We start from the raw sequence: 27073 nt of genomic DNA, 5'->3' as shown, positions 1-27073 counted from the left end.
ATCGTACTTGTTATTAATCTCTGTCTCTCTTTCACAGCATGTCTTCCATCCTGTCTTCCTTCTCCCACCCCAACTGGTCACAGCAGATGTCCGCACCTCCCTGAGCCTGGTTCTACCGGAGGTTTCTTCCTGTTAAAAGGGAGTTTTTCCTTCCCACTCTCACCGGCGTGCTTGCTCATAGGGGTTCATTTGATTGTTGGGTTTTTCTATGCAAGTATCATTGTAGGGTCTACCTTACAATGTAAAGCGCCTTGAGGCGACTGTTGTTGTGATTTGGCGCTATATCAATAAACATGAATTGAATTGAAATCATCCTCCCCCAACATACTCTATACTCCCAGCTCCAGGTATCACTGTCTCCAAGGGGGCAATCAACCCCCAGCCCCAGGAGATGTTACCCTTTTCCCTGGGGTGGAGGCAAAATTCAGCTGAAGGAATACTTTCTTTACTTTTTAGTAGTTTGGGAGGTTCAACGTCAGAGACACTGACCTGACTGCCAACTCCTCCCAGCCCCCTCTGCAACTGCATTTCACATACGGAAGGCCATGGTGCTTCCTGCCATAAAGCAGTACGTGTCAGCAGGGCCCCCAGCAAGAACCCTCAATGTTTACATGCATTTAAAATTGAGAGGTGGAAACCGGCGCCAGAGGTTAAATTGGATATACAAAACTCATGAGGCCGTATAACTTGCCCACCCCCAAAGCCTAGCCTAAGTCTAAGTTGTGGAATAAAACTGAGGCACAGGTGATGAGAAGCGGAAGAGGATAGAGGAGGAATGCCTCATCTGTAACACCGGCAGACGCACAAAGAAACGATTCAGATATGACACGTAAATCAAGTCAGACGAACAGGAAGCTCAAACTCGGGCATAGGAAAGAAAGCAGCAAAACTTTCTTTATAAAGGCAGAAGCTAGCACAGACAAGAATTTAAACCACAGTATAAAGATTGTAAACACTGATCACGTGATTCAATAGGTTATTCCAGCATTACAGGTATAAGCAGCTTCAGTTATATTTTTGGAAACAGACGCCAGTTCCAGATAACCTGAGGTGTTGCTCTGTCTCACTCCAAGGATGACCCTTCAGACTATACAGGTTTTATACTGCGACAACAACAAATGATTACTATTGCTTTCTTCTTCCAGAACCAACGTGGCAGTCTGCTGTATCCCTACGACTCCTCCAATCCATTTACATCCGACCTCGCCTCATATATGCTCCTTCCTGGAATGAGAAAGACTGACACAAAAACATCCCCTGCCTAGCCTTGATCATTTAATATTACTGATTCTAATATGTAGTTCAGGACATTCTGTTCGAACTCCCTTTGGCCCAAACAGTGATGTGTAAGCAAGCAGCAAATCTCTTTGCGCTCTACGTCTACCCTTCAATATTTCAAATCCAGATACACTGCTGGACAAAGCTTTTGACCCTAAAAACACAGAGCACCAACATGTTTATGAAAACAAATGCATTGTGTATTAAAAAAATAATAAAAACAATAATTTTCAACCCTAACAGTCCCTCCTTTCACACATATTTTACGTGTGAACCAAAAGAACTTGTTTCGTTCAGCCTGCTATCCCACAGGTTCCCCTCCAGTGTGATATTCTGCCTTTCACCTTTTCCCTCTTAACTGGGGCGTGGTCCTGTGGTCAATTCAGTGTCATTTGTCACTGTCATCCTCATTTGGTCAGATACTGGGTCTTACAGACCATCAGCCTGTCCCGTCACAAGAATGCACCAAATTAACACAGGCATTTAATCTTCTAAACATGGTACAGGGTTTCTTTTAATCATTTAAAGCCTTACCATCAAAATAAGCAATATACAGGGATCAGAAGAGGACTGGCCTTATTTCTTTTCATCACATCAAATCAATCAACTCTTCTGCTTTTTCTTTTCTGGTGCTCTATGATTTGACTGATTCTATCTCCAGATCAATGATAACACGCTGCTTGAGGAGTTTATCTACAAGTTTGTTTAAAACACACTGTCAGTAACAGAGCATTATTATTATTCTTAACGTGTAACATAGTGATGATTTGTCACATATCAAGGCATGTCATAAGAGCACAAAACGTACAATTCCATGTCCTTATGAAACAATCGCAGTTTTCAATTTCAATTCGCTTTCTATTCCAACCTTAACCCTAACATTAACCCTAACATAACCACAACTTTACACAAAACCACATCCTAACCCTTAACCATATCTATAAATTCATGCGAACCCGCTGTGATGCCCTCACACTTGTAGATTAATTCCAACCCACTCTCCAAACGTGTAATATACCGACAATTTGCCACAGTTGTTGTATAAGAAACTGTTGGTCAATAAACTCTAAGCGAATTATGAACACTCTCTTCTCTGCTGGGGCTACATTGGGATGACTGCGCCTTCGCTCACAGCCGTCACGGCTCCGCCGCAGTCTTCACCGCTTCGCTTGCAGCCGTCACGGCTCCGCCCGCATCGTCACGGCTCCGCCCACATCCGTCACGGCTCCGCCCGCAGTCGTCAGGGTCACGCCCGCATCCGTCATGGCTCCGCCCATATCCGTCATGGCTCCGCCCGCAGTCGTCATGACTCCACCCACAGCCGTCACGGCTCCGCCCACAGCCGTCACGGCTCCGCCCACAGCCGTCACGGCTCCACCCGCATCCGGTAAAGCCCCGCCCACATCCGGTAAAACTCCGCTCACAGTTGTCACGGCCCCGCCCACACACGTCATGGCTCTGCCCGCAGATGTCACGGTCCCGCCCACATCCGCCACGGCTCTGCCCAAATTCGTCAGGGCTCCGCCCACAGACGTCATGGCTCCGCCCACAGACGTCACAGCTTTGCCCACAGCCGTAATGACCAAATCTGACAAGATGAAAAGTGAATTAAGTATACGCCACGTTCCAAATTATAATGCAAATGTTATTTTACTCTGATTTTCCTAAATAGTCGATTCAAATGACAGTCAGCACATCGTTCCAGTCATCAACCATTAGAGTATGTTACTCAAGAAAACTGCCAGTGAAAACAGTATTTTTTTCAAAAATAAAAAAACTTAAAATGCACTGTTCTAAATTATTCTCAAAACACTTTATAGGTTGTAGAGAATGGAAAATGGTCATTTGTTGAATTTGCAGCATTAGTAGATCAATTTTACTGAAATCAAAAGCTATTACAATTAGAAACATCTTAAGAGGTCAAGTTACATATTAACATAGGACTCCTTATTTGATAGCAGTTTTACAATTCTTGCATCCATAGGGTTTTTGGAAAGTTTCCACTTGAATGTCTTTGAAGGATGTCAGAATATCCTCCCAGTGCTGCTGATTGGATGTGAACTGCCTCCCATACTCATATTTATTTGTTTGAGGATGCCCCAAAGGTTCCCAATAGGATTGAGGTCAGGGAAGAATGGAGGCCACACCATGAGTTCCTCTCCTTTTACGCCAATAGCAGCCAATGATGCAGAGGTGTTCCTTGTAGCATAAGATGGTGAATTGTCTTGCATGAAGGTGTTTTTTTGTTGCAGAAGGCACAGTTCTTCTCTTTCTAACATGGAAGAGAGTGGTCAGTCAGAAACTCCACATATGTTGCAGAGGTCATTTTCACAACTTCAGGGACCTTTAGGGACTTCCAACAAGCTCTCCCCCGTGATTCCGACTCAAAACATGACTCCACCGCATCCTTGCTGATGTTGCAGCCTTGTTGAGACATGGTAGCTGTTCACCAACCATCCACCACTGCATCCATCTGGACCATGCAGGGTTGCAATGCACTCATTAGTGAACAGGACTGTTTAAAAATTAGTCTTCTTGTGGTTTGGGTCCACTGCAGCCATTTCTGCTTGTAAGCATTGGTTAGGGGTGGCCAAAAATAAGGTTTATGCACAACTGCAAGTCTCTGGAGGATCCTACACCGTGGTGTTCGCAGGGCTCCAGAGGCACCAGCAGCTTAAAATATCTGTTTGCTGCTTTGTAATGGCCGTTTAGCAGCCGTTCTCTTAATCTGATGTATTTGTCTGGCAGAAACCTTCCTCATTGTACCTTTATCTGCACAAACCCATGTCTGCTCTGACTCAGCCACAAATCTTTTAACATTATGATGATCACACTTGAGTTTTGGTGAAATATCTAAGGTTTTCATTACGTGTCCAAGGCATTCAACTATTTCACGCTTTTCAGTGGCAGATATATCATTTTTCCTTCCTACATTGCTTGAAAATGGTGGTCTACTTAATAATGTGGAACATCCTTCTTTAGTAGTTTTTCCTTTTTTTTTTCTTTTCTTTTTTTCCAAGATGGCGCCAAGGTAGGCAGCCTGTTTCCTCAGCTCCCAGCTTTTTCCTTTCCTTTCTGTTTTTTCTTGTGCTTTAAGCTTTTTTTTACCTGACACTCTTGGTGGTGTTTTATTTGTTGTGCAACGGGACATGGACCCACAAATTTTCGTGAGAGTAGTAGTATGTCTTCTCTTTTTGGGACTTTTTACCACCACTTCTGGAGAACCTGTTAGCCAAGCCATTGTTTACAGTAGGGAGCAGCTGCTAGCACTGGGAAACAGGAAAGTACTCCCGGAGGAGCGACCCAAGATTCCGAAGGAATTACGATGTTGGAGGAGGGGACGCAGGGCTGGAGTGAAGTACCAGGAAAGAAGGAGATGGTACAAACCAAGCATTCCATCCATTCTCATTGATAATGTAAGATCTTTACCCAACAAGATGGAAGAGCTAATTGCGCTAACCAGACTGCAGTGGGAGTACAAGCAGAGCATTCTCCTCCTGTTCACTGAGACATGGCTCACGGACCACACACTAAACTCTGTCATAACTCTGGATGGCTTTCAACTGGTTAGAGCGGATCGGAATGCAATGGAGAGTGGTAAGAGGAGAGGTGGGGGACTAGCAATGTATGTCAATGAGAGATGGTGTAACCCGGGGCACATCACTGTGAAGGAACAGAGCTGTACCAAAGACATTGAACTGTTGGCAGTTAGCGTCCGGCCATACCACCTGGCCAGGGAATTTTCACACGTTATTGTGCTGACTGTTTACATCCCACCCTCGGCCGACGCTACAGCAGCCTGTGAGTACATTCACTCCACTGTCTCTCAGCTACAGATGGCACATCCGCAGTCCCTCATTATCATTTCCGGGGACTTAAATCATGCCTCACTATCTGTCACTCTCCCTAACTTCTCCCAGTACGTTGACTGCCATACAAAGCAAGGCAAGGCAAGGCAAGTTTATTTGTATAGCACAATTCAACAACAAGGTGATTCAAAGTGCTTTACAGAGACATTAGAAACAAAAACAAATAAAAAGCATGATTTAAAATTGATTAAAACAAGCAAACAAACAAACTAACTAATTAACTAACTAACTAACAAACAAACAAACAAAACAGTATATAAAATCAAAACAGATAAAATCAGAACAGTAGATAAAATCAGTAGTTAAAATGTAAGTTTTGAAATTTAAGCTTAAGTGCGGATTTGGTGCTTTATTTAAATGCAGCTGAGAATAAGTGAGTCTTCAACCTGGATTTAAATAAACTGAGTGTTTCTGCTGATCTGAGGCTTTCTGGGAGTTTGTTCCAGATATAAGGAGCATAAAAGCTGAATGCAGCTTCTCCGTGTCTGGTTCTGACTCTGGGAACTGATAAAAGACTGGATCCAGATGACCTGAGGGATCTGGAAGGTTCATACTGGGTCAGGAGGTCACTGATGTATTTTGGTCCTAAACCATTCAGAGCTTTATAGACCAGCATCAGAACTTTAAAGTCTATGCTCTGACGGACAGGCAGCCAGTGTAAAGACCTCAGAGCTGGACTGATGTGGTCCACTTTTTTGGTCTTAGTGAGGACTCGAGCAGCAGAGTTCTGAATGAGCTGTAGTTGTCTGACTGATTTTTTAGGTAGACCTGTAAAGATGCTGTTACAGTAGTCAAGCCTACTAAAGATGAATGCATGGACTAGTTTTTCCAGGTCCTGTTGAGACATCAGATCTTTTATCCTTGAAATATTCTTGAGGTGATAGTAAGCTGATTTTGTTATTGTCTTAATGTGTTTTTCTAAGTTTAGGTCTGCATCCATCACTACACCCAAATTTCTCGCCTGGTTTGTGGTTTTTAGGTGTATAGATTGAAGTTCTCTGGTGACCTGTAATCGTTTTTCTTTGGCTCCAAAGACTATTACCTCAGTTTTGTTTTTGTTTAGCTGGAGAAAATTGTGGCACAACCAGTCATTAATTTCCTCAATGCATTTACCAAGAGCCTGTACAGGGCCTCGGTCTCCTGGTGACATTGTGATATATATTTGTGTGTCATCTGCATAGTTATGATAGTTTATTTTGCTGTTCTTTATAACCTGTGCCAGTGGGAGCATGTAAATGTTAAACAGAAGGGGTCCCAAGATGGTACCTTGGGGAACTCCACATGTGATACTTGTCTGCTCAGATGTGAAGTTACCTGTTGATACAAAGTATTTCCTGTTTTCTAAGTATGTTTTGAACCAGTTTAGTACAGTTCCTGAAAGACCTGCCCAGTTCTCCAGTTGTTTGAGTAATATGTTGTGGTCAACTGTATCAAATGCTGCACTGAAATCCAGTAAAACTAAGACTGACATTTTTCCACTGTGTGTATTCAGACATATGTCATTGAACACTTTGGTCAGAGCGGTTTCAGTGGTGTGGTTCTGTCTAAAACCTGACTGGAAGGCATCATAGCAGTTATTCTGTTTTAAGAAGTAATTGAGCTGTTGAGAAACTGCTTTTTCAATGATCTTACTTAAAAATGGGAGATTTGAGATCGGCCTGTAGTTGTTCATTTATGTCTTGTCAAGATTGTCCTTTTTCAGTATAGGTTTAATTACAGCAGTTTTTAGTGATTCTGGAAACACACCTGATATTAAAGAAAAGTTGACGATCTGTAACAGGTCTGACTCCAAAGTCTTTGAGACCTTTTTGAAAACACTTGTTGGCAGGACATCTAAACAGCAAGAGGAGGAGTTCAGTTGACCTAAGATGTCCTCCAGGTCTTTGCTGTTAATAGGGTGAAACTGTTTCATGGTGTTTAAACAGTTTTTCGGTGGACACAGTACATATTCTGGATCTGCTGTTGATGTACCAATTGCTTGTCTAATCTTTTGGATTTTTTCTGTGAAGAATTTGGCAAAGTCAATGCAGGCCATGGTTGAATGAAGTTCAGCTGCCACTGACAGAGGAGGGTTTGCCTGTCAACTGTAGAAAATAAGACCCGAGCATTATGGCTGTTTTTAGTGATGATGTCAGAGAAGTAGGACCTTCTTGCACTCCTCAGTTGTAAATTATAATTGTGAAGTTTCTCTTTATAGATGTCATAATGAACCTAGAGGTTTGTTTTTCTCCATCTGCGCTCAGATTTCCTACACTCTCTTTTTTCACTTTTCACCAGTGTGGAGTTTCTCCATGGAGACTTTTTCCTTCCAGAGATAACCTTCACCTTAATGGGAGTAATAATGTCCATTACATTTAACATTTTAGCATTGAAGCTATTGACGAGCTCATTGACTGAACCTCTGGACAGGTCAGGTGTTAAGGGGAAGACCTGGTTAAATATCTCACTACTGTCTTCAGTTATACACCGTTTTGTGATCACTGCTGTTGATATATTTATGTGGGCTGAAATTTTACTTTCAAAGAAAACACAGTAATGATCAGACACGCCCACATCAGACACAGTAACCTTTGAAATGCTCAGGCCCTTGGAGATCAGTAGGTCAAGAGTGTGTCCTCTATTATGTGTGGCCTCTGTTACATGCTGAGTCAGCCAAAGTTGCCCAGAGTGTTACTCAGGTCTTTAGTCCCTTTGTCCTGAGGGTTGTCCACATGGATGTTAAAATCCCCAACAATAATTACACAGTCGAAATCAACACAGATCACAGACAGCAGTTCACTGAGGTCATTAAAAAAGTCTGTGCAGTATTTGGGAGGCCTGTAAACATTAAGAAACAGAACTTTGGATGGGGCCTTCAGCTGTAAAGCCACATATTCAAAAGACTGAAAACTTCCAGGAGATAGCTGCTTACATTGAAATGATTCATTAAATAAGACAACAGCCCCTCCTCCTCTCCTGCTCACCCTGGCCTCACTGATAAAACTGTAGTTAGGAGGGGTCTTCTCGATGAGAACAGCTCCACTGTTACTTTGGTCCAACCAAGTTTCAGTTAAAAACATAAAATCGAGGCTGTGCTCAGTGATTAAATCATTAATTAAAAATGTTTTCCCAGCTAAAGATCTAACGTTTAATAAAGCCAACTTAAGTGTTTTAGAGGTATTACTTGTCCCCTCGTGTTTGGGAGCAGTCTGTGGCACACGAGGTATGTTTACTATATTTAAAGATCTTTTAGAGTGCAGCTCTCTGTGTTTTGACCAGGCCACATGTCGCCCTAAGAGACTGTTTTGAATGCACAGACTGGCAGGAACTCTGCAAGCCTCACGGTGAGGACATCGACGCCCTCACCCACTGCATCACGGACTACATTAATTTCTGTGTTGAGAACACTGTGCCTAATGGATTGGATTTATTTAGCGCTTTTCAAGGCAGCCAAAGCGCTTTACAATGCCACTATTCATTCACTCTCGCATTCACACACTGGTGGAGGCAAGCTACAGTTGTAGCCACAGCTGCCCTGGGGCAGACTGACAGAAGCGAGGCTGCCATATCGCGCCATCGGCCCCTCTGGCCAACACCAGTAGGCGGTAGGGTAAAGTATCTTGCCCAAGGACACAATGACCAGGACAGAGAGCCCGGGGATCGAACCGGCGACCTTCCGGTTACAGATACGCTTCCCAACCCCCTGAGCCTACCAAGAAGATACAGTGTTTCTCAAACAATAAACCGTGGGTCACCCCAGAACTGAAGGCCCTGCTGAACAAGGAGAAGAGTGCTTTCTGGTCGGGAGACAAGGAGGAACTTAAGAAAGTCCAAAAGGATCTTAAATACAAGATCCGAGAAGGCAAGGAGTGCCTGATCAGGTGAGAAATCAGCTCAAGAGGACGAAGGCAAGGAAGGCAGCAGGTCCGGATGGAATCTGCTCCAGACTGCTCAGGGACTGTGCAGACCAGCTCTGTCAGGTGGCCCTGTACATCTTCAACCTGAGCCTGAGCCTGGAGAGGGTTCCTGAACTGTGGAAGACTTCCTGTGTGGTTCTGGTGCCAAAATGGTTCTCTCACCTTTCCTGTTCAGCCTTTACACTTCAGACTTCTGTTATAATTCGGATGATTGCCATCTACAGAAGTTCTCAGATGATACAGCCATCATTGGATGCGTATCAGATGGGAATGATCAGGAATACAGGGGGGTCATCAGTGACTTTGTTGGCTGGTGTGAGACCAACGTACTCCAAATCAACGCTGGCAAGACAAAGGAGATGATCACAGACTTCAGGAGGAAGTCACCCCCTACAACACTGGTGAACATCCAAGGGAAAGACATTGAGATAGTGGACTCTTATAAGTACCTGGGTGTTCACCTCAACAATAAACTGGACTGGACTACAAATACAGACATCCTGTATAAGAAGGGCCAGAGTCGACTCCACCTGCTGAGGAGACTGAGGTCCTTCAGAGTCTGCAGGACTCTGTTAAGGACATTCTATGACACTGTGGTAGCATCTGCCCTTTTCTATGCAGTGGCCTGCTGGGGGAGTGGATGCACGGACAGAGACAGGAGCAGGATTGACAAACTGGTGCGGAGGTCTAGCTCCGTGCTGGGATGTCCCCTGGAGTCTGTGGAGGTGGTTGGCGAGAGGAGGATGTTAGTAAAGCTGACATCCATCATGAACAACCCACATCACCCACTGCATGAGTCTGTGAGTGGGCTGAGCAGCTCCTTTAGTCAGAGAGTGAAACAGCCTCGCTGCAGGAAGAAGCTCTTTTGCAGATTATTCATCCCAACAGCAGTTAGACTCTATAACTCCTCAATCACAATGTCATAAGTCACTGGACACTGTGAACATCCACGGTCACCACTTCATGCATAATGGACCTTCCATGTGTATGGACATGTGCAGGTATATATGTATGTATATGTATACATATGTATATTTAGTGTGTACATGTGTGTGTGTACATGTCTATAAATAGGAATAGTAGTGGTACAATAGCTATATCAAGCTATATAGTTTATGTCTTCCATATTTACAAACATATCCATAATCACATACTGTGTATTCTACCATTGTATATCTTACAATGTATATCTATCTTACTTTTTTTCATTGATTGTACTATTTGTATTTTTGTATTTCCTTCTGATATCTGTACCTGAGCTGAGGTGACCCAAAAATTTCCCCGTTGTGGGATCAATAAAGTCTTATCTTATCTTATCTTTAACCTTCCTGTCGTGTTTGGGTCAGATCTGACCGATTTACAAATTTAAAAACTCATAAATATTGTGTTTTGCATCTGATTACCTCTGACCCCCTGAATGGCCAATTGAATGACCACTGAATGACCCATTAACCCACCCACTGTACTAAATTTGGTGGTGAAAAATGTTTCTTATGTTAATTTAAGAGCTGTTAAACCTGACCGGTCAATTTTGACTGGGAACATTAAAGTAAGGGGTGGGGGTGAACACAACCGGAGGGTTAATTGGGCTCACCTTGCAAACTAATAATCATAGGTGTCCGAGATTGATTTCAATCACCCAAAGAGCCCTGAGAAACAACTCAATCCATGGGCTTTTTTGAACCACAACTAATTTAATCAATCAGAATCAGAATCTGAAGACTTTATCTATCCTCAAGGGGCAATTAACAAACAACAGAGCAGCATAACATTGAAGGACAATAAGAACAGGTAATAAGAGTGAAATAGATACACAGAATATACAGTTTTAAAATTACACAGTTTTCAAATAACTGTAAGTGACTAAAAGTAAATAAAGTGTCGGTAGTATAAGAAGAGTGTAGTTTATGTTTATGGATGTGGGAAATTGCCTTATCGGCTGGAGTTAAAAAGCAGAGTGGCTTTTGGGGACAAAGGTGGGTCTCCTCCTCTCAGTCCTACAGGAAATGCAGCGGAGGCGTCATCCAGAGGGGAGCCATTGAAATGGTGGGTGAAGAATGTGAGAGGGGTCGTTAATGATTTTAGCTGCCTGTCTAAGGGCCTGTTGGCTGAAAACCTGTGCCAGATTTCTGACAGGCAGGCCAATGATTTTAGAGCACACTGATGCAGTGTGCTGCAGTCTGTTCCTGTTCTGGTAATTTTCATCTCTGAAAGAACAAAATAAGAACAACCCTAGGTTTCTCTTCAGCGCAGTAGCCAGGCTGACAAAAAGTCAGAGCAAGGTTGTGCCAACCATCCCTTTGATGTTAACTAGTAATGACTTCATGAACAAATAATATTTTAACCATTTGAGAAAAAAATTACACATAATCATCTCACAGATGTAACATTATCTACAGCTACTTTCAGTACAATTGATATTAAATTAAAGTCTTTTTTCTCCAATTGATCTTTCTGAGTTAACTTCAGTAATTACTTCCTCCAAACCATCAGCGTGTCTTTTAGACCCCATTCCTACAAAACTGCTCAAAGATGTCCTGCCATTAATTAATGCTTCAATCTTAAATATGATCAACCAATCTCTGATAATCCACTATGTACCACAGGCCTTGAAGCTGGCTGTAGTTAAACCTTTACTTAAAAAGCCATTGAATGGGAGGGAGAGCCTTCAGTTTTCAGGCCCCTCGCCCATCTTCTGTGGAACCAGCTTCCAGTTTGGATTCGGTAGACAGACACTATCTCTATATTTAAGATTAAACTTAAAACTTCCCTTTTTGCTAAAGTATATAGTTAGGGCTTGATCAGGTGACCTTGAATCCTCCCTTAGTTATGCTGCAATAGACGTAGGCTGCTGGGGTACTCCAATGATGCACTAGCTGTTTCTTCTTCACTCACTATGTGTTAACAGACCTCTCTGCATTAAATCGTACTTGTTATTAATCTCTGTCTCTCTTCCACAGCATGTCTTCTATCCTGTTTCTTTCTCTCACCCCAACCGGTCGCATCAGATGGCCCCACTCCACCCTGAACCTGGTTCTTCCTGTTAAAAGGGAGTTTTTCCTTCCCACAGTCGCCAAATTTCTTGCTCATAGGAGGTCACATAATTGTTCGTTTTTTCTTTGTATTTATTATTGTAGGTTCTGCCTTACAATATAAAGCACCTTGAGGCTACTTTTGTTGTGATTTCGGGCTGTATAAACAAAATTGAATTGAATTAATTTCTGCTTTAGCAGTTGGGAGGAAACTTACCTGACAGGGAAAAAGATGTTTGCCAGATTACTTCCCCCCTTTGGTTTTTGATTATCAGAGTCAGAATGTTTGGATTTGTCGTCAGGAACAATTGAAATGTTGGACGGTAAGTTGGGCCAAACCTTGAGTGAAATTGTGCTTGCTAAAAAAAACAAAAAACAAAACAAAAACAGAAAGGTACCATTTTCATGATGAGTAGGGTGTCCAGCACTTTTTTTTTTCCCCCATTTCAGCAACATTTAGTTTTTAACTGCTGACTCACCTCTGGCTCGGTCCTGGTCTCAGGTCCCCCTTCGGCACTGTAACTTTGACCAGAGTTGAGAAGAATGGGAGCAGAGAACTCGATGTATCCATCACCATTTTCTTGTTGGGCAGCCACCTTCAGTGACAGGATAGTTTATTATAGTGGTAGACCATCTTGTGTCGGTATGAATCAACAACAATTATTCTTGAGATAAAACAGCTTTGCACAGAGAAACAAACTTCAGGATTTTATTTTTATCAGTGGAGTGTCAGAGCTGATATTATGGGTCACAAACATCAAATGTTCAAGGCTCAGGGTAATTACTGGTGGTGAATAATGAAGAGCAGTGATTGGTCAGCAGATCTGAGGCGTCTGAAGGTGAATGCAAGGACAGAAAAGTAAATTGCAGTCTGACCCTGTGTTTCAGTAATCAGGGAGGAGTGACGAGTAAACCTGTACATAACTTTAGTTAATCATAAGAAAGCTGCTGAGAAATCATTTGGATTCTGAGAGAAGTGAAAATGATCAAACTGTTTACCTCTATCCATGGGATATTTCCTGGAATTAGAAACATGTCTAAGCTTCGAAGTCCTGTCCTCAGTGTTTTGCAGAACACCAAAACATGGCCATTTATAGAATTATATGTCCTGCAAACAACAACTTCATTTCCATCCTTTTCTCATTTTAAATACACGCTATTATAGTTATTTGTGTGATACTGAACAGTTTATATTAACTGAGCACGAACCGCTTAACGCAATCCCAGGTGAGGCCAAAGTCAGAGAGGTGAGGGACATTAACAACCACATGGGTGGCCGTGATCTCCAGCGGCTCCAAGAAGTTTATCTTATGATTAGAGATATGGGCAACAGACAGCAGGCCATCAACACACAGGGCTGTGAAAGCAATGAGATTTTGATTGTGAGAGTTCTGATTTACTTCTCACTATATGTGAGAAATACATCTCCTGCAAACAACAACTTCATTTCCATCTTTTTCTCATTATAAATACACTCTATTATAGTTATTTGTGTGATACTGAACAGTTTATATTAACTGAGCACCTCACAGTAACACAGATGTATTCAGAGCATCATCAAAACACAGTGCTGATGGTGCTCACCCTCCTTTATTTCACAGTGTGGCAGGTGGAGCTGACGGACTGCATTCTCAGAGCATGTGATGTTGAACAGCGGCCCTGCAGGTGTTTTCACAGCTGGTTGAAGGAGGCTGTCATCCCATTGAACAGTCCGGTACTGCAGCTCTGCCGCCTTAGCCATATCAAACACCAGTCTGGTCAGAGTACACTGGAACACACCTGGACCAGGACACCTGAACCTGTAGGACACAGAAGGGCTGAAGCACTCCAACCAGCCTGTATGAGCTGAGGTCTAATCACCTCCAGCTTTATGTATGTGTCATTTCACAGCATTACATAAACTACTAGTGAAATGTTTGAACACATCTTCTCATTTAATGATTTTTTTGTTGTGGAGTTTATTATACAGTATATACCTGTATACACTAGACATGTAATCATAGTTTCATAAAGTGTGTAATCACATATACTCATAAATATACTATACATACTCTCAATGAAGTGTTTTTATAGTGGAGTCACTGTGTTAAGCATTTAACCTCCATGTTCAAATTCACATGACCCACATATCTAGGTTAAGTATATCCACCATTGTATTAATGAAAAAGATCTGTGCCACTTGTTGTATGAACAAATGTTGATTAATACTGTTTAAAAAAATGTAACAAGGAGGATCAGTAAGAAACTTTTGATAGCTTGATGGGCTACTGTGACTAGTCCAACAAAGGGTTAATTCAACTTGGCACTGCTAAGGTATGTGCATAGGACCCTTCTTGGCATGCAGCTGCATCTAACTGTACAGTAGAAGCATGCAGTGGTTCGAGACGGCTGTGCAGCAGAAGCAGGCAGCTGTATTTGACTGGACTGCTTCACGGCGTGGGCTGCTCTTTAGTTGGCTGTACTCACTTTGGCCATAAAGCTGACAAAGGACCCTATGCAGTGATGGATGAGAGATTGGTCTGCAAGAAGTTACGGTATAGGGTTGTGTATGTCATTAGTGAAAGATGAAAAGATAAAAACAGAGGATGAAAGGATACCTAAAAACAGGAGGGGGGGGGGGTACCTGTCTCTATATAACATGAGTATGATATGCACTGGCTCTCTTCTTTTTTCCTGCTTCTTTCCTGTCTGTGTTTTGTGTGTTTGTACTTTAAGGCTCTATACCCGGGGTTGCTTCGCTTTTTTCATTTGTTTCGCTTGTTTTCTATGTGCTATTTTCAGTTTTAAATGTACTGTTTTGCTGGTCATATGATAATGTATAATAAACTCTGTTCCAAGAATTCTACTCTTTTCCAGAGAATCATTATGAGTGATTTGATTTTTATTGGATCCAAAAAGCTAGACCGCCACAGCGTTGCTTGGATAAGGTAATGATAATGGCTTCAAAATTTGTGACCCGACATTTTCTTTATTTTCATGATTATTTACATTGTAGATTCTCACTGAAAGCATCAAAACTATGAATAAACACATATGGAATTATGTAGTAAACCAAGAAATTTGAAATATGTTTTAGATTCTTCAGACTGCACTTTAAAATCTAATATTGTGTTTAACTAAAAAATTTAAGTAGGCTGAACTCAATTTTTATCAATTTGTTATTATAACTCAGTTTAAATATTTTACCAGTACTTTTTGTTCAAAAACCTGATAAACTCAGTTTATTTGAGATGTCTTAAATTGGAAAAACTAAGTAAGCTGGAAATTTTGACGATATGGTTTGAAAGTGCCGTGTGACTGCTTTCCTCCTCTCTCGAACAGATCAGTCAGTTTTAACAAGAATGTTATGATTACAATTAAATTAGGTGGGGTTTTTAAAAAAACAACTTATCTCTTTAGGCCTAAACTGACACTGGCAATACCACACATTCAGACAGTAATAGATGGTGTTTTTAGTATGTGCTAGCCTAATTTGGTTGCATGAGGTCTACATTGACCTTCTGTGTTGTAAGTTATAACGGCTGCACAGCCTTTAAGGAACAAATTAGCTTCTAAATAATTGTATGTTTTTTTTTTCCTCTCTCTGCTTGCTTCTCACTGTCTTTGAGGCTCGGGATCAGCACTCCCCACATTACATCAAACTCTTACAAGTCTAGAAAAGAAGCTGTTGGACAGAAAGACATCAACTGACTGGTAAGTATTTATGTTTCCAAAATATTAGTAATTAACAGTGACATTTATATTAATCAGGCTGAACTTTAGTCATACTTTAGATCAACATGTTTTGATCTAACCTGTTCCCAAAGTTGAAAGAACATTTGTCCGGAAGGCGATTCTGTGGCAGTGGTGAGCGCGTATGACATTGGCATTGTAAAACTGCCACAGCGTCTACAAAAATGCATCGACTGAAATGGTGATTATGTAGAAAAATAAACAATCCTTCAACCTTTAAAATGATGTAAATATTATAGAAAATAAATGGTTTGTATTTCTAAAACAGTTGCAGACCTTACTTTTGGGATCGCCCTCGTATTATTGCACAGTCAGAATCATCAGGCTATTCTTAGTACTGTATACTTGCAATGAATAAGTTGTCCTAACATAGTTCTCTTAAGTAAGCTTTACTCAATTTTTTGAGGCAATGAGTTTACATCATTTGCTTTTTAATCTAATTAGTTCTGGGAACTAACCATCTGGTGCAGCACTCAATCACTCTCCTTCTCGGTCAAAAAGCCCTTACACAGCCTGGAGGTCTGTTTGGGATCATTGTCCTGTTAAAATATAAATGATGGTACAACTAAATGCAAACCGGATAGGATAGCATGTTGCTACAGGATGCTGTGGTTGCCATGCTGGTTCAGTGTGGCTTCAGTTTTGAATCAATACCCAAGTGTCACCATCAAAGCACCCACACACCATCACACCTCCTCCTCCATGCTTCACGGTGGGAAGCATGCATGTAGAGACTATCCACTCACTTTTTCTGCATTGCACAAAGACACGGCAGGTGGAACCAAAGATCTCAAATATGGACTCATCAGACAAAAGCACAGATGTCCACTGGTCTAATGTCCATTCCTTGTGTTTCTTGGCCCAAACAAATCTATTCTGCTTGTTACTTTTCCTTAGTCGTGGTTTCTTAGCAGATATTTGACCGTAAAGGCCTGATTCACATAGTCTCCTCTGAACAGTTGATGTAGAGATGTGTCTGCTACTGGAACTCTGTGTAGCATTTATTTGGACTCTAATCTGAGGTGCTGTTAACTTGGGATTCCTGAGGCTGGTACCTCGGATGAATTTATCCTCAGCGGCAGAGGTGACTCTTTGTCTTCCTTTCCTGCGGCGGTCCTCATGTGAGCCAGTTTCCTCATAGCGCTTGACGGGTTTTGCGACTGCACTTGGGGACACATTCAAAGTTTTAGCAATTGTCCAGACTGACTGACCTTCAGTTCATAAAGTAATGATGGACTGTTGTTTCTCTTTATTTAGATACTAACCCCGTGTTTGCCTACTGGTGGTGGTCAGAGGGCCCGGTGGCGCCAGTGTCCGGTAGCCTCGCCTCTGTCAGTGCGCCCCAGGGCAGCTGTGGCTACAATGTAGCTTGCCGTCACCAGTGTGTGAATGTGTGTGTGAACGGGTGAATGACTGAATGTAGTGTAAAGCACTTTGGGGTCCTTAGCGACTGAGTAAAGCGCTATATAAATGCAGGCCATTTTACCATTTATTTGGCTTAGCTGATTGTTGTGCAGGAGTCAGGTTGGTACACAGCTGACAGCCCTATGTGACAATTGTTAGAATTCATATTATGTCAAGAAACACAACTGATGGTCAAGAAATTCCACAAATGAAACCTGACAAGGCACAGCTATGAAGCGAAACCATTTCAGGTGATTATATCATGAAGCTCACTGAGAGAAGGGCGAGGGTTTGTAGCACTGTCAACAAAGCAAAGGGTGGCTACTTTCAGGAATCTAAAATATAAAACATATTTATTTCATGAGTTATTTCATGTTTTTCTTTATTATATAATTCCATAGGTGTTCATTCATAGTTTTGATGCCTTCAGTCAGCATCGACAATCTAAATAGTCATGAAAATAACAAAAAACTTTAAATGGTAAATGGACTGATTCTTATATAGCGCTTTTCTACTCTCCCGGAGTACTCAAAGCTCTCTCTACAACAATGAGAAGGTGTCAAACTTTTCACTGGTAGTGTACATGTTACCAGTCTTAATTTGAAACTAGAAGCACCTGTAGGAGATTTGTCTAGATTCAGTTTCCACTTCAGGTGTGAAGGTTGATGGAGGCTGGAATTCAGAGCAGAACAACATCAGCTGTTTTAAGAACCAATAAACAAGTAAGCAGTAAAGAAACAACACAGATTACACATCAGGTGTTATATGTACTATCATGTCATCAATGTGTGGCATGGAAACTGCACTGTGGCAGAGAGGAAAGCTCTATAGAGGGTGGTGAAAGCTGCACAGAGTTGTCGGAAGCAGCCTCTGAATTGTCACAGACATATACACCTCCAGATGCAGGAAGAGGGCCACCTGTATCATGAAGGACCCCACTCACCCAGCACACTCACTCTTTCTCCCACTCTCCTTAGGCAGTAGGCTGAGGAGCATTAAATGCAAAACCACCAGACTGAGAAACGGCTTCATTCCAGAAGCTGTCAGACTTCGCAGTGCATAATGGACAAAAACTGTTATTGTAGCACATTAATCACCACTGACAGTTACTGACACTGTCACATCAGTTCTGGTCATCATGCTTTTGCTGCTAAAGTATTTATACCTACATTCTATAATTATACTCCATACTGGTACTCAGGTTGTTGCACTCTATTTATTTGTATTACTTATTACTTGTTATTCTGTTTTTCTTTTTATCCTGTTTCTTTGTTATTCTGTTCCTTTTCGCCCTGGGACTGTGTGCACGTACAGTGGGGCAAAAAAGTATTTAGTCAGCCACCGATTGTGCAAGTTCCCCCACTTAAAATGATGACAGAGGTCAGTAATTTGCACCAGAGGTACACTTCAACTGTGAGAGACAGAATGTGAAAAAAAAAAATCCATGAATTCACATGGTAGGATTTGTAAAGAATTTATTTGTAAATTAGGGTGGAAAATAAGTATTTGGTCACCTCAAACAAGGAAAATCTCTGGCTCTCACAGACCTGTAACGTCTTCTGTAAGAAGCTTTTCTGTCCCCCACTCGTTACCTGTATGAATGGCACCTGTTTGAACTCATCATCTGTATAAAAGACACCTGTCCACAGCCTCAAACAGTCAGACTCCAAACACCGCCATGGTCAAGACCAAAGAGCTTTCGAAGGACACCAGGAAAAGTATTGTAGACCTGCACCAGACTGGGAAGAGTGAATCTACAATAGGCAAGCAGCTTGGTGTGAAAAAATCAACTGTGGGAGCAATCATCAGAAAATGGAAGACATACAAGACCACTGATAATCTCCCTCGATCTGGGGCTCCACGCAAGATCTCATCCCGTGGGGTCAAAATGATCATGAGAATGGTGAGCAAAGATCCCAGAACCACATGGGGGGACCTGGTGAATGACCTGCAGAGAGCTGGGACCAAAGTAACAAAGGTCACCATCAGTAACACACTACAACGGCAGGGAATCAAATCCCGCAGTGCCAGACGTGTTCCGCTGCTGAAGCCAGTGCATGTCCAGGCCCGTCTGAAGTTTGCCAGAGAGCACATGGATGATACAGCAGAGGATTGGGAGAATGTCATGTGGTCAGATGAAACCAAAGTAGAACTTTTTGGTATAAACTCAACTCGTCGTGTTTGGAGGAAGACGAATACTGAGTTGCATCCCAAGGACACCATACCTACTGTGAAGCATGGGGGTGGAAACATCATGCTATGGGGCTGTTTTTCTGCCAAGGGGACAGGACGACTGATCCGTGTTAAGGACAGAATGAATGGGGCCATGTATCGTGAGATTTTGAGCCAAAACCTCCTTCCATCAGTGAGAACTTTGAAGATGAAACGAGGCTGGGTCTTCCAACATGACAATGATCCAAATCACACCGCCCGGGCAACAAAGGAGTGGCTCCGTAAGAAGCATTTGAAAGTCCTGGAGTGGCCTAGCCAGTCTCCAGACCTCAACCCCATAGAAAAATCTGTGGCGGGAGTTGAAAGTCCGTGTTGCTCGGCGACAGCCCCAAAACATCACTGCTCTCGAGAAGATCTGCATGGAGGAATGGGCCAAAATACCAGCTACTGTGTGTGCAAACCTGGTAAAGACCTATAGTAAACGTTTGACCTCTGTTATTGCCAACAAAGGTTATGTTACAAAGTATTGAGTTGTATTTTTGTTATTGACCAAATACTTATTTTCCACCCTGATTACGAATAAATTCTTTACAAATCCTACCATGTGGATTCATGGATTTTTTTTTTCCACATTCTGTCTCTCACAGTTGAAGTGTACCTCTGGTGCAAATTACTGACCTCTGTCATCATTTTAGGTGGGGGAACTTGCACAATCGGTGGCTGACTAAATACTTTTTTGCCCCACTGTAACTTCCTTCCACCTCATGTAAACGTGATGCGAATGACAATAAAGAATCCTTGAATCCTTAAATGTGTGGCTGACAAGATGATGGACCCAAATGTAGGACTCTTACACCGAATAAAAACTTAAAGCGGCAGCTTTATTGTGAGGAAGATTTTCCAAAAACAATAAACTCGGAAAAAAATAATCCAAAACCCTGAACATGAAAAATAGAAGGTAAACTGGAAACTAGAAATAAGAAACAATAACTAGAAAACAAATCAGGAACTGAGAAATAGAACTTCGCCAGGAACATAAAGGGAGAAATACTGCCATGTGAGGGTACAGCGCAAAAACAAGCAGGGAAAGATTGAGGACTAAAATACACAGGCAGGATAACAAGAGGATGGGGAAGACAACTGGGACAAATTAGACATAATGAGGCAGGATAACAAGAGGATGGGGAACACAACTGGGACAAATTAGACATAATGAGACAGGACACGAGCCTATCAAAGCATAACAGGAAACGAGAAATTCAAAAAGATGTAGACTTGATACTGAGACCAGAGGGGAGCACAGACATGAAAACATAAGTACAGGGTGGGCCATTTATATGGATACACCATAATAACATGGGAATGGTTGGTGATATTAAAGTCCTGTTTGTGGCACATTAGTATATGTGAGGGGGCAAACTCCTCAAGATGGGTGGTGACCATGTTGGCCATTAAGAAGTCGGCCATCTTGGATACAACTTTTGTTTTTTTTCAATAAGAAGAGGGCCAAGTGACACATCAAACTTATTGGTAATGTCACAAGAAAAACAATGGTGTCCTTGGTTTCAACATAACTTTATTTTTTCACGAGTTATTTACAAGTTTCTCTTTGTTCACAGCCATTGACATGTCGAAGAGGTTAACACGTGAGGAGCGGATCAAAATCATGTTGATATCTGGTGAACACAGTAACCGGGTCATTGCAGCAGATTTCAATGCAAGACACCTAGCAAACTGCTTGCTAAGTTTCGTTAAACTGGTTCAGTGTTGGATTTGCCAACATGTGGACGCAAGAAAACTGTCACTAATGAAGAAACATCAGTGGCTGTCCTAGCTTCATTCAGCAAGAGCCTACACCGTAGCACTCACCGCAAGTCACTGGAGAGTGGCATTAGTCGAACATCCCTTCGGCGGATATTAGCTACTCACAAATGGCACCCTTACAAACTCCAGCTACTGCAGCATCTCAATGAGGATGACCCAGATCGGCGCACACAATTTGCAGAATGGGCAAAACAAAAATTGGAACAGGACCCTCAGTTCACGCAGAAGATTTTGTTCAGTGATGAGGGAAACTTTTATGTGAATGGTGAAGTTAACAAACAATACCACCGCTACTGGTCTGACACTAACCCACATTGGATGGATCCAAGACTGTTAGAACAACAAAAGTGATGGTTTGTGTGGTATATGGGGTACAACGATAGTGGGTCCATTCTTCATCAATGGAAACATCAAGGCCACTGGATATTTGAAATTTCTACATGATAATATGTTTCCCTCTTTATGCACTGAAGCTGGCACCTTCTCTGAGTTTTACCAGCAAGATGGTGCACCACCACATTATGGGTGCCAGGTCTAAGCATTCCTAGATGAACAGTTTCCTGGAAAGTGGATTGGTCGTCATGGGCCAGTTGAATAGCCCCCAAGGTCTCCCAATCTGACCCCCTTAGACTTTTATCTTTGGGGTCATCTGAATGCAATTGTCTATGGTGTGAACACACAAGATGTGCAGCACCTGAAACTATGGATACTGGAGGCCTGTGCTGGCATTTCTCCTGCGGTGTTGCTATCAGTGTGTGAAGAGTGGGAGAAGAGGGTTGCATTGACAATTCAACACAATGGGGAGCACATTGAAAACATTTTATAAGTGGTCAGAAACTTGTAAATAACTCATGAAAAAATAAAGTTATGTTGAAACCAAGCACACCATTGTTTTTCTTGTGACATTACCAAAAGGTTTGATGTATCAAATGGCCCTCTTCATAATGAAAAAAACAAAAGTTGTATCCAAGATGGCCGACTTCTAAATGGCCAACATGGTCACCACCCATCTTGAGGAGTTTGCCCCCTCACATATACTAATGTGCCACAAACAGGACTTTAATAGGGGCGACTGTGGCTCAGGGGGTTGGGAAGCGTATCTGTAACTGGAAGGTCGCCGGTTCGATCCCCGGGCTCTCTCTGTCCTGGTCGTTGTGTCCTTGGGCAAGACACTTTACCCTACCGCCTACTGGTGTTGGCCAGAGGGGCCGATGGCGCGATATGGCAGCCTTGCCTCTGTCAGTCTGCCCCAGAGCAGCTGTGGCTACAACTGTAGCTTGCCTCCACCAGTGTGTGAATGCGAGAATGAATGAATAGTGGCATTATAAAGCGCTATATAAATCCAATCTATTATTATTATTTAATATCACCAACCATCCCCATGTTATTATGGTGTATCCATATGAATGGCCCACCCTGTGGATCGGACGTGACACAAGGAACACAGTGGAAGCACAGAAAAGAAGTCAAGAGACAAGAACCTAAATAGCAATGAAATCAAAGACTATATAAGTAATTCAAAATACAAACACAATAAGACAATAATCAGATCCACGTGCTTTTCTCTCACCTTAATGAGGTTTGTGTCATCCTTCGACAAATCAAGCTGTTTGTTTAATGAGTCTGGATTCAGTCTGACCTCAGAGTCACCTGATGAGAGAGAAACATTGAATAATTCAGGACTCCCTGGAACTCTTCTCTCCTAGTTTTAGTTTGGTAATTGGTGCTGTTTACCATCATGTTCATTTATTAGTGGTTTTCTGATAAAATACAAACTGTTTTTGAGGGATTTCCCTTGCTTCTAGAGTCCCCCGAGAGCAGCCATTTGGCTTTTCTACCTTTAAAACTCGCCTTCCAGCCAAATGGCTGGTAGGTGTTTAGCTAGGCTTTAGCTTCAGCCAAGTGGAAGCTAATTTGGCTAGTCATTCATATGTAAATTAGGTTGTTACCTGAGAATTCTGGAGGGGAGTGGGGGTGTGTGAATGAGGGGGTGGGGGAGCTGCTAAAAGCTGTGAACTTCCTTTTGTGTTCGTCTTGATGCATTCTCAATCATCCAGGGAAATAAATCTCCAAAAGTCACCAACTTGGAGTGGTTAGTTTCCTGAGCCACAAGGAAACTTGGAGTGTTTCAGTTTGCCATCTTAGGGAGAAATCAACACACATGGGTGTATGTCCTTTGTTGCTGAGATTTATTGATAAAAACAGTACAAAAAAACCAACCATTTGTACACATATTTACAAATAATAATAAAAAGTGAGTGAGTACATTTCAACATTTTCAGCAATCACTCACAATCCTGGCACTGCCATGGTATCTGTAGTCTGCATTTACCACATGTGTATCTGTAGCAGTGAACACATCGCACAGTGGCATGATTGTTCTTGCATTTGTGTTTGACCTGACACATGGCTCTTTTTCCAGGGCTAGGTGTGGAGGGTTGTGTCCAAAGCAACTGTTGTTTTCTTGCCTTCTTCCCAGCTTCCCAACACTACCAAAAGGAAGCCAAACACTGTCACCCTTTACAACAAAACAAAGTGTGGCGTGGATGTGATGGACCAGATGGTTCGGGAGTACACTGTCCGCAGAGGAACACGGCGCTGGCCAGTTGCCGTGTTTTACAACATGATTGACTGCTACAGATACACATGTGGTAAATGCAGACTACAGATGCCATGGCAGTGCCAGGATTGTGAGTGATTGCTGAAAATGTTGAAATGTACTCACTCACTTTTTATTATTATTTGTAAATATGTGTACAAATGGTTGGGTTTTTTGTACTGTTTTATCAATAAATCTCAGCAACAAAGGAAATACACCCATGTGTGTTGATTTCTCCCTAAGATGGCAAACTGAAACACTCCAAGTTGGTGACTTTTGGAGATTTATTTCCCTGGATGATTGAGAATGCATCAAGACGAACACAAAAGGAAGTTCACAGCTTTTAGCAGCTCCCCCACCCCCTCATTCACACACCCCCACTCCCCTCCAGAATTCCCAGATAACAACCTAATTTACATATGAATGACTAGACAATTTAGCTTCCACTTGGCTGAAGCTAAAGCCTAGCTAAAAGCCTACCAGCCATTTGGCTGGAAGGCGGGTTTTAAAGGTAGAAAGGTAGAAGACTGGGCACTGCTGCTCTCGGGGGACTCTAAGTGTTAAGGACCCACCATGTTCAGATACTTCCTTCTCACTCACTAAAAACAGTATTAAAATATTTTGACAAAAAACAGATTCTCAAACAAAACATAATTTATAGATTTTTGCAGAATGAAATTAGCACAAAGCTATGGAGTGCCAGGACTGCCATAATGCATTAATTAAATACACCATTAAATAATTAATTAAATGTGGCAATAATTAATTAAAATTGGAATTAATTAATTAAATAAATAGTTATGACACATGTAATTAATTATTTATGTATTTCACATTTTAATTAATTGACACATTTAATTAATTAATTGACACATTTAATTTATTATTTATGTATTTCACATTTTAATTAATTGACACATTTAATTAATTAATTGACACATTTAATTTATTATTTATGTATTTCACATTTTAATTAATTATTGACACATTTAATTAATTATTGACACATTTAATTAATTATTTACTGATATATTATTTATCTCATTTTGGCAGTCCTGTGCGCCTGGCTCTCATCATGAAATACTTTTATCTGTCAGCCTCACCATCAAACTCAGGGGGCGGGGTTAACGTGATCGAGTCAAAACCATTGCTTGGCCTGGTGGCCATTGTTTCTAGCACCCCGACACACCGGATGTGGAAGCTCACAGAACTGAACTTTGAAAAACCCTGTTTGTGTGTCACCAAATACCGTTTTTAATATTTTTTAGCCGAGAATGTAGTGGTTTAATCTTCATGTGTCTGGTCGGTTTGTCAAGATACAGCCTCTTTGCAAAAGTGCTTCGATGATTTCGGAGATGTCTGCCCAGTCTCACGGCAAAGCGTGGGGTAGACCCGCTCGCCTCGCAAGCAATCCCACCGACAAAGCGCAGGCCCCGGTACACAGCTGTAGTAACCCCCGCTGACTTCTTTTACTGAGGTTATATTTATCGGTGTTTTATTTCCTGATGTTCTTATGTGTCCTACGTGTTTTCAGTCGCCAATTCTGAATTATAACTAACATTAAAAACATGTTTAAGGAGGAGAGAGAGCAAATAAATCTGTTTAACATCTGATCTTTGGGTTTTTGTCAGTAATCAGCGTGACCTGTGTATAAACGCAATAAAAGAGATAAGTTGGTGTTTCTGTCATGTAGTAACTGCTGGCTTTAAATGTACAAAGGTTGTTCGACACTATGAAACACATACAGACTTCATGATACTCGGCTAATATTTTATTGTGAATATTAATCATGAGGGTAAACGGCCCGTACACCACGGAGCGAGGTCAGCATATCCACGATATCCACGATATCCTCAGCTCCATGAGTTAACACAAAGTTTCCCAGCTGACTATCTAACTGCCAACTATTCCAGAGAGGTGAAAATATACAGCATAAAGAAAGTGTAAGAGACTCAGCAGCAGATTAGAATAACAGTTATACATTTAATAAATCACCAAATGAATCCAAGAAAACGAGCAAACCTGTTCCGACAATTTGAGTTTGTATTCCCTCAGCTGCAGACTCGCTGCTGTTTAAATGTTTGAAAAGGAAGATTAGATATAAACAAACGTCAAACATAGACTCAGTCTTGCCTTCACATTTGATATGTGGCAACAGCACGTATAGAAATGGCTGTGTCCGTTTTAAGATCATACACTTGTAAACATTGTTGTCTTGACCCTCCGTCTGATCAGCCGTCAGACGTTCCGTGACGTTAGCCATGGTTAGCATGCATAAGCAGCTAATTGTTAACACAGTGGCAATGAGGGAAACCTTACACACGCATGGGTGTTATGTTTTCATTGCGCAAAAGTAAACTGTCTGAATGTCAACTGAAGTTACTTGCGATATAAGTAAGTTAAGGAGTGTCCTATTCACAGTCATAACGAATAAATGAGCTGTGCGACTGTTCCCCTGAAATCAGAGGCTATTAATGAAATAATGTGCTCTCATCATAAAATATGATATAAATAGGGAGGTTCCCTTTACATGTTTAGTTTTTACAAGGGAAAATATTCCTGAAGTTAGGAGCATTCAGGAGAAGTATTAGTTCTTCGAAAACCACAGAGTATGCCCACGATGTGTGTAATAGTTGGGAAAATTAGACAGCGTGGAAGTAAAAGGAGAAATTCAGTGAATCGAAAAAAGAATAAAAAAAAAACACGAAAAAAAAAAAAAGAGGGAGAGAGGGGGGATAATAAGAAGAGCACTAAATGAGATAAAGGAGGAGAGAAAGGAACAAGGGTCGGACTTGAGGGCTTGTATGGTGCTGTGAGGAAGAAAGAAATATGCGTTTGAAGTTGGAAGTCTCGGAAAGGCAAGTAAGACTGGTTATGCAGATGTTGGTATAAATCTAAAAAAGAGAGAGAAAAAAAAAATAACTAGTTGAGAAAAGAAAGATGGTGACTGAGAATAAGCTGAAAAATAGTAAAAAAATTATGATATTTAGATGATAGTAAGCGGTAAACAAATGTGTTGTCTTTTTTTGTTTTTTGGAAAACAACCAACGACACAGTGAAAAATTTAAACGGTCTGTCGAAACTATTGCAAGTATTGAAAGGAATTTAAAATAAGCCAAACCGATTGCTTCAGCATTGTAATAAAACGAGAAAGAAACGTGACAAGACAGACAGAACAGAGTGAAATGAAGTCCGAGAGTTTAAACAATGAGAGCATTAAAAATAAGCTGGGTTAAAAGATGTTGTGCGGTGTGATGGACATAAGAA

At 41.6% G+C, this 27073-nt stretch overlaps 1 protein-coding gene across 2 annotated transcripts; it reads right to left on the bottom strand.

Annotated features, from left to right (window-relative positions):
• Positions 1-228: 228 nt before the first annotated feature.
• LOC120718376 (NACHT, LRR and PYD domains-containing protein 1b allele 3-like) lies at positions 229-22913 on the bottom strand. 2 transcript variants are annotated; one of them, XM_040006902.1, is made up of 8 exons: positions 22778-22913; positions 17828-17883; positions 13660-13874; positions 13285-13432; positions 13075-13183; positions 12555-12671; positions 12293-12434; positions 229-2866 (listed from the first exon to the last, which is right to left on the bottom strand). In XM_040006902.1, the coding sequence occupies exons 3-8, from the start codon at positions 13814-13816 to the stop codon at positions 2457-2459; spliced, it is 1083 nt and encodes a 360-aa protein (XP_039862836.1). In that variant the 5' UTR covers positions 13817-13874; positions 17828-17883; positions 22778-22913; the 3' UTR covers positions 229-2456. The 2 variants fall into 2 exon arrangements, with proteins under 2 accessions (XP_039862836.1, XP_039862835.1); XM_040006901.1 differs by lacking the exon at positions 22778-22913 and having other exon boundaries at positions 17828-18590.
• Positions 22914-27073: the final 4160 nt, after the last annotated feature.

The sequence above is a fragment of the Simochromis diagramma genome, unplaced genomic scaffold, assembly GCF_900408965.1.
Source record: "Simochromis diagramma unplaced genomic scaffold, fSimDia1.1 OVJJ01000203.1, whole genome shotgun sequence".
In the NCBI taxonomy this organism is placed as follows: domain Eukaryota; kingdom Metazoa; phylum Chordata; class Actinopteri; order Cichliformes; family Cichlidae; genus Simochromis; species Simochromis diagramma.
Note: the sequence above shows the minus strand (reverse complement) of the source record. Positions and strands in the feature narration are given on the sequence as shown.

Bases quoted from the DNA above. Each gene is read 5' to 3' on its own strand.
- LOC120718376 (XM_040006901.1), bottom strand. From the start codon at position 17,907: ATGTTGTTCTGCTCTGAATTCCAGCCTCCATCAACCTTCACACCTGAA. The intron at 13,433-13,659 runs GTGAGCACCATC...TTGCTTTCACAG, and splicing joins ACACTGTGAAATAAAGGAGG to CCCTGTGTGTTGATGGCCTG. The intron at 13,184-13,284 runs GTTCGTGCTCAG...TGTTGTTTGCAG, and splicing joins ACCTGGGATTGCGTTAAGCG to GACATATAATTCTATAAATG.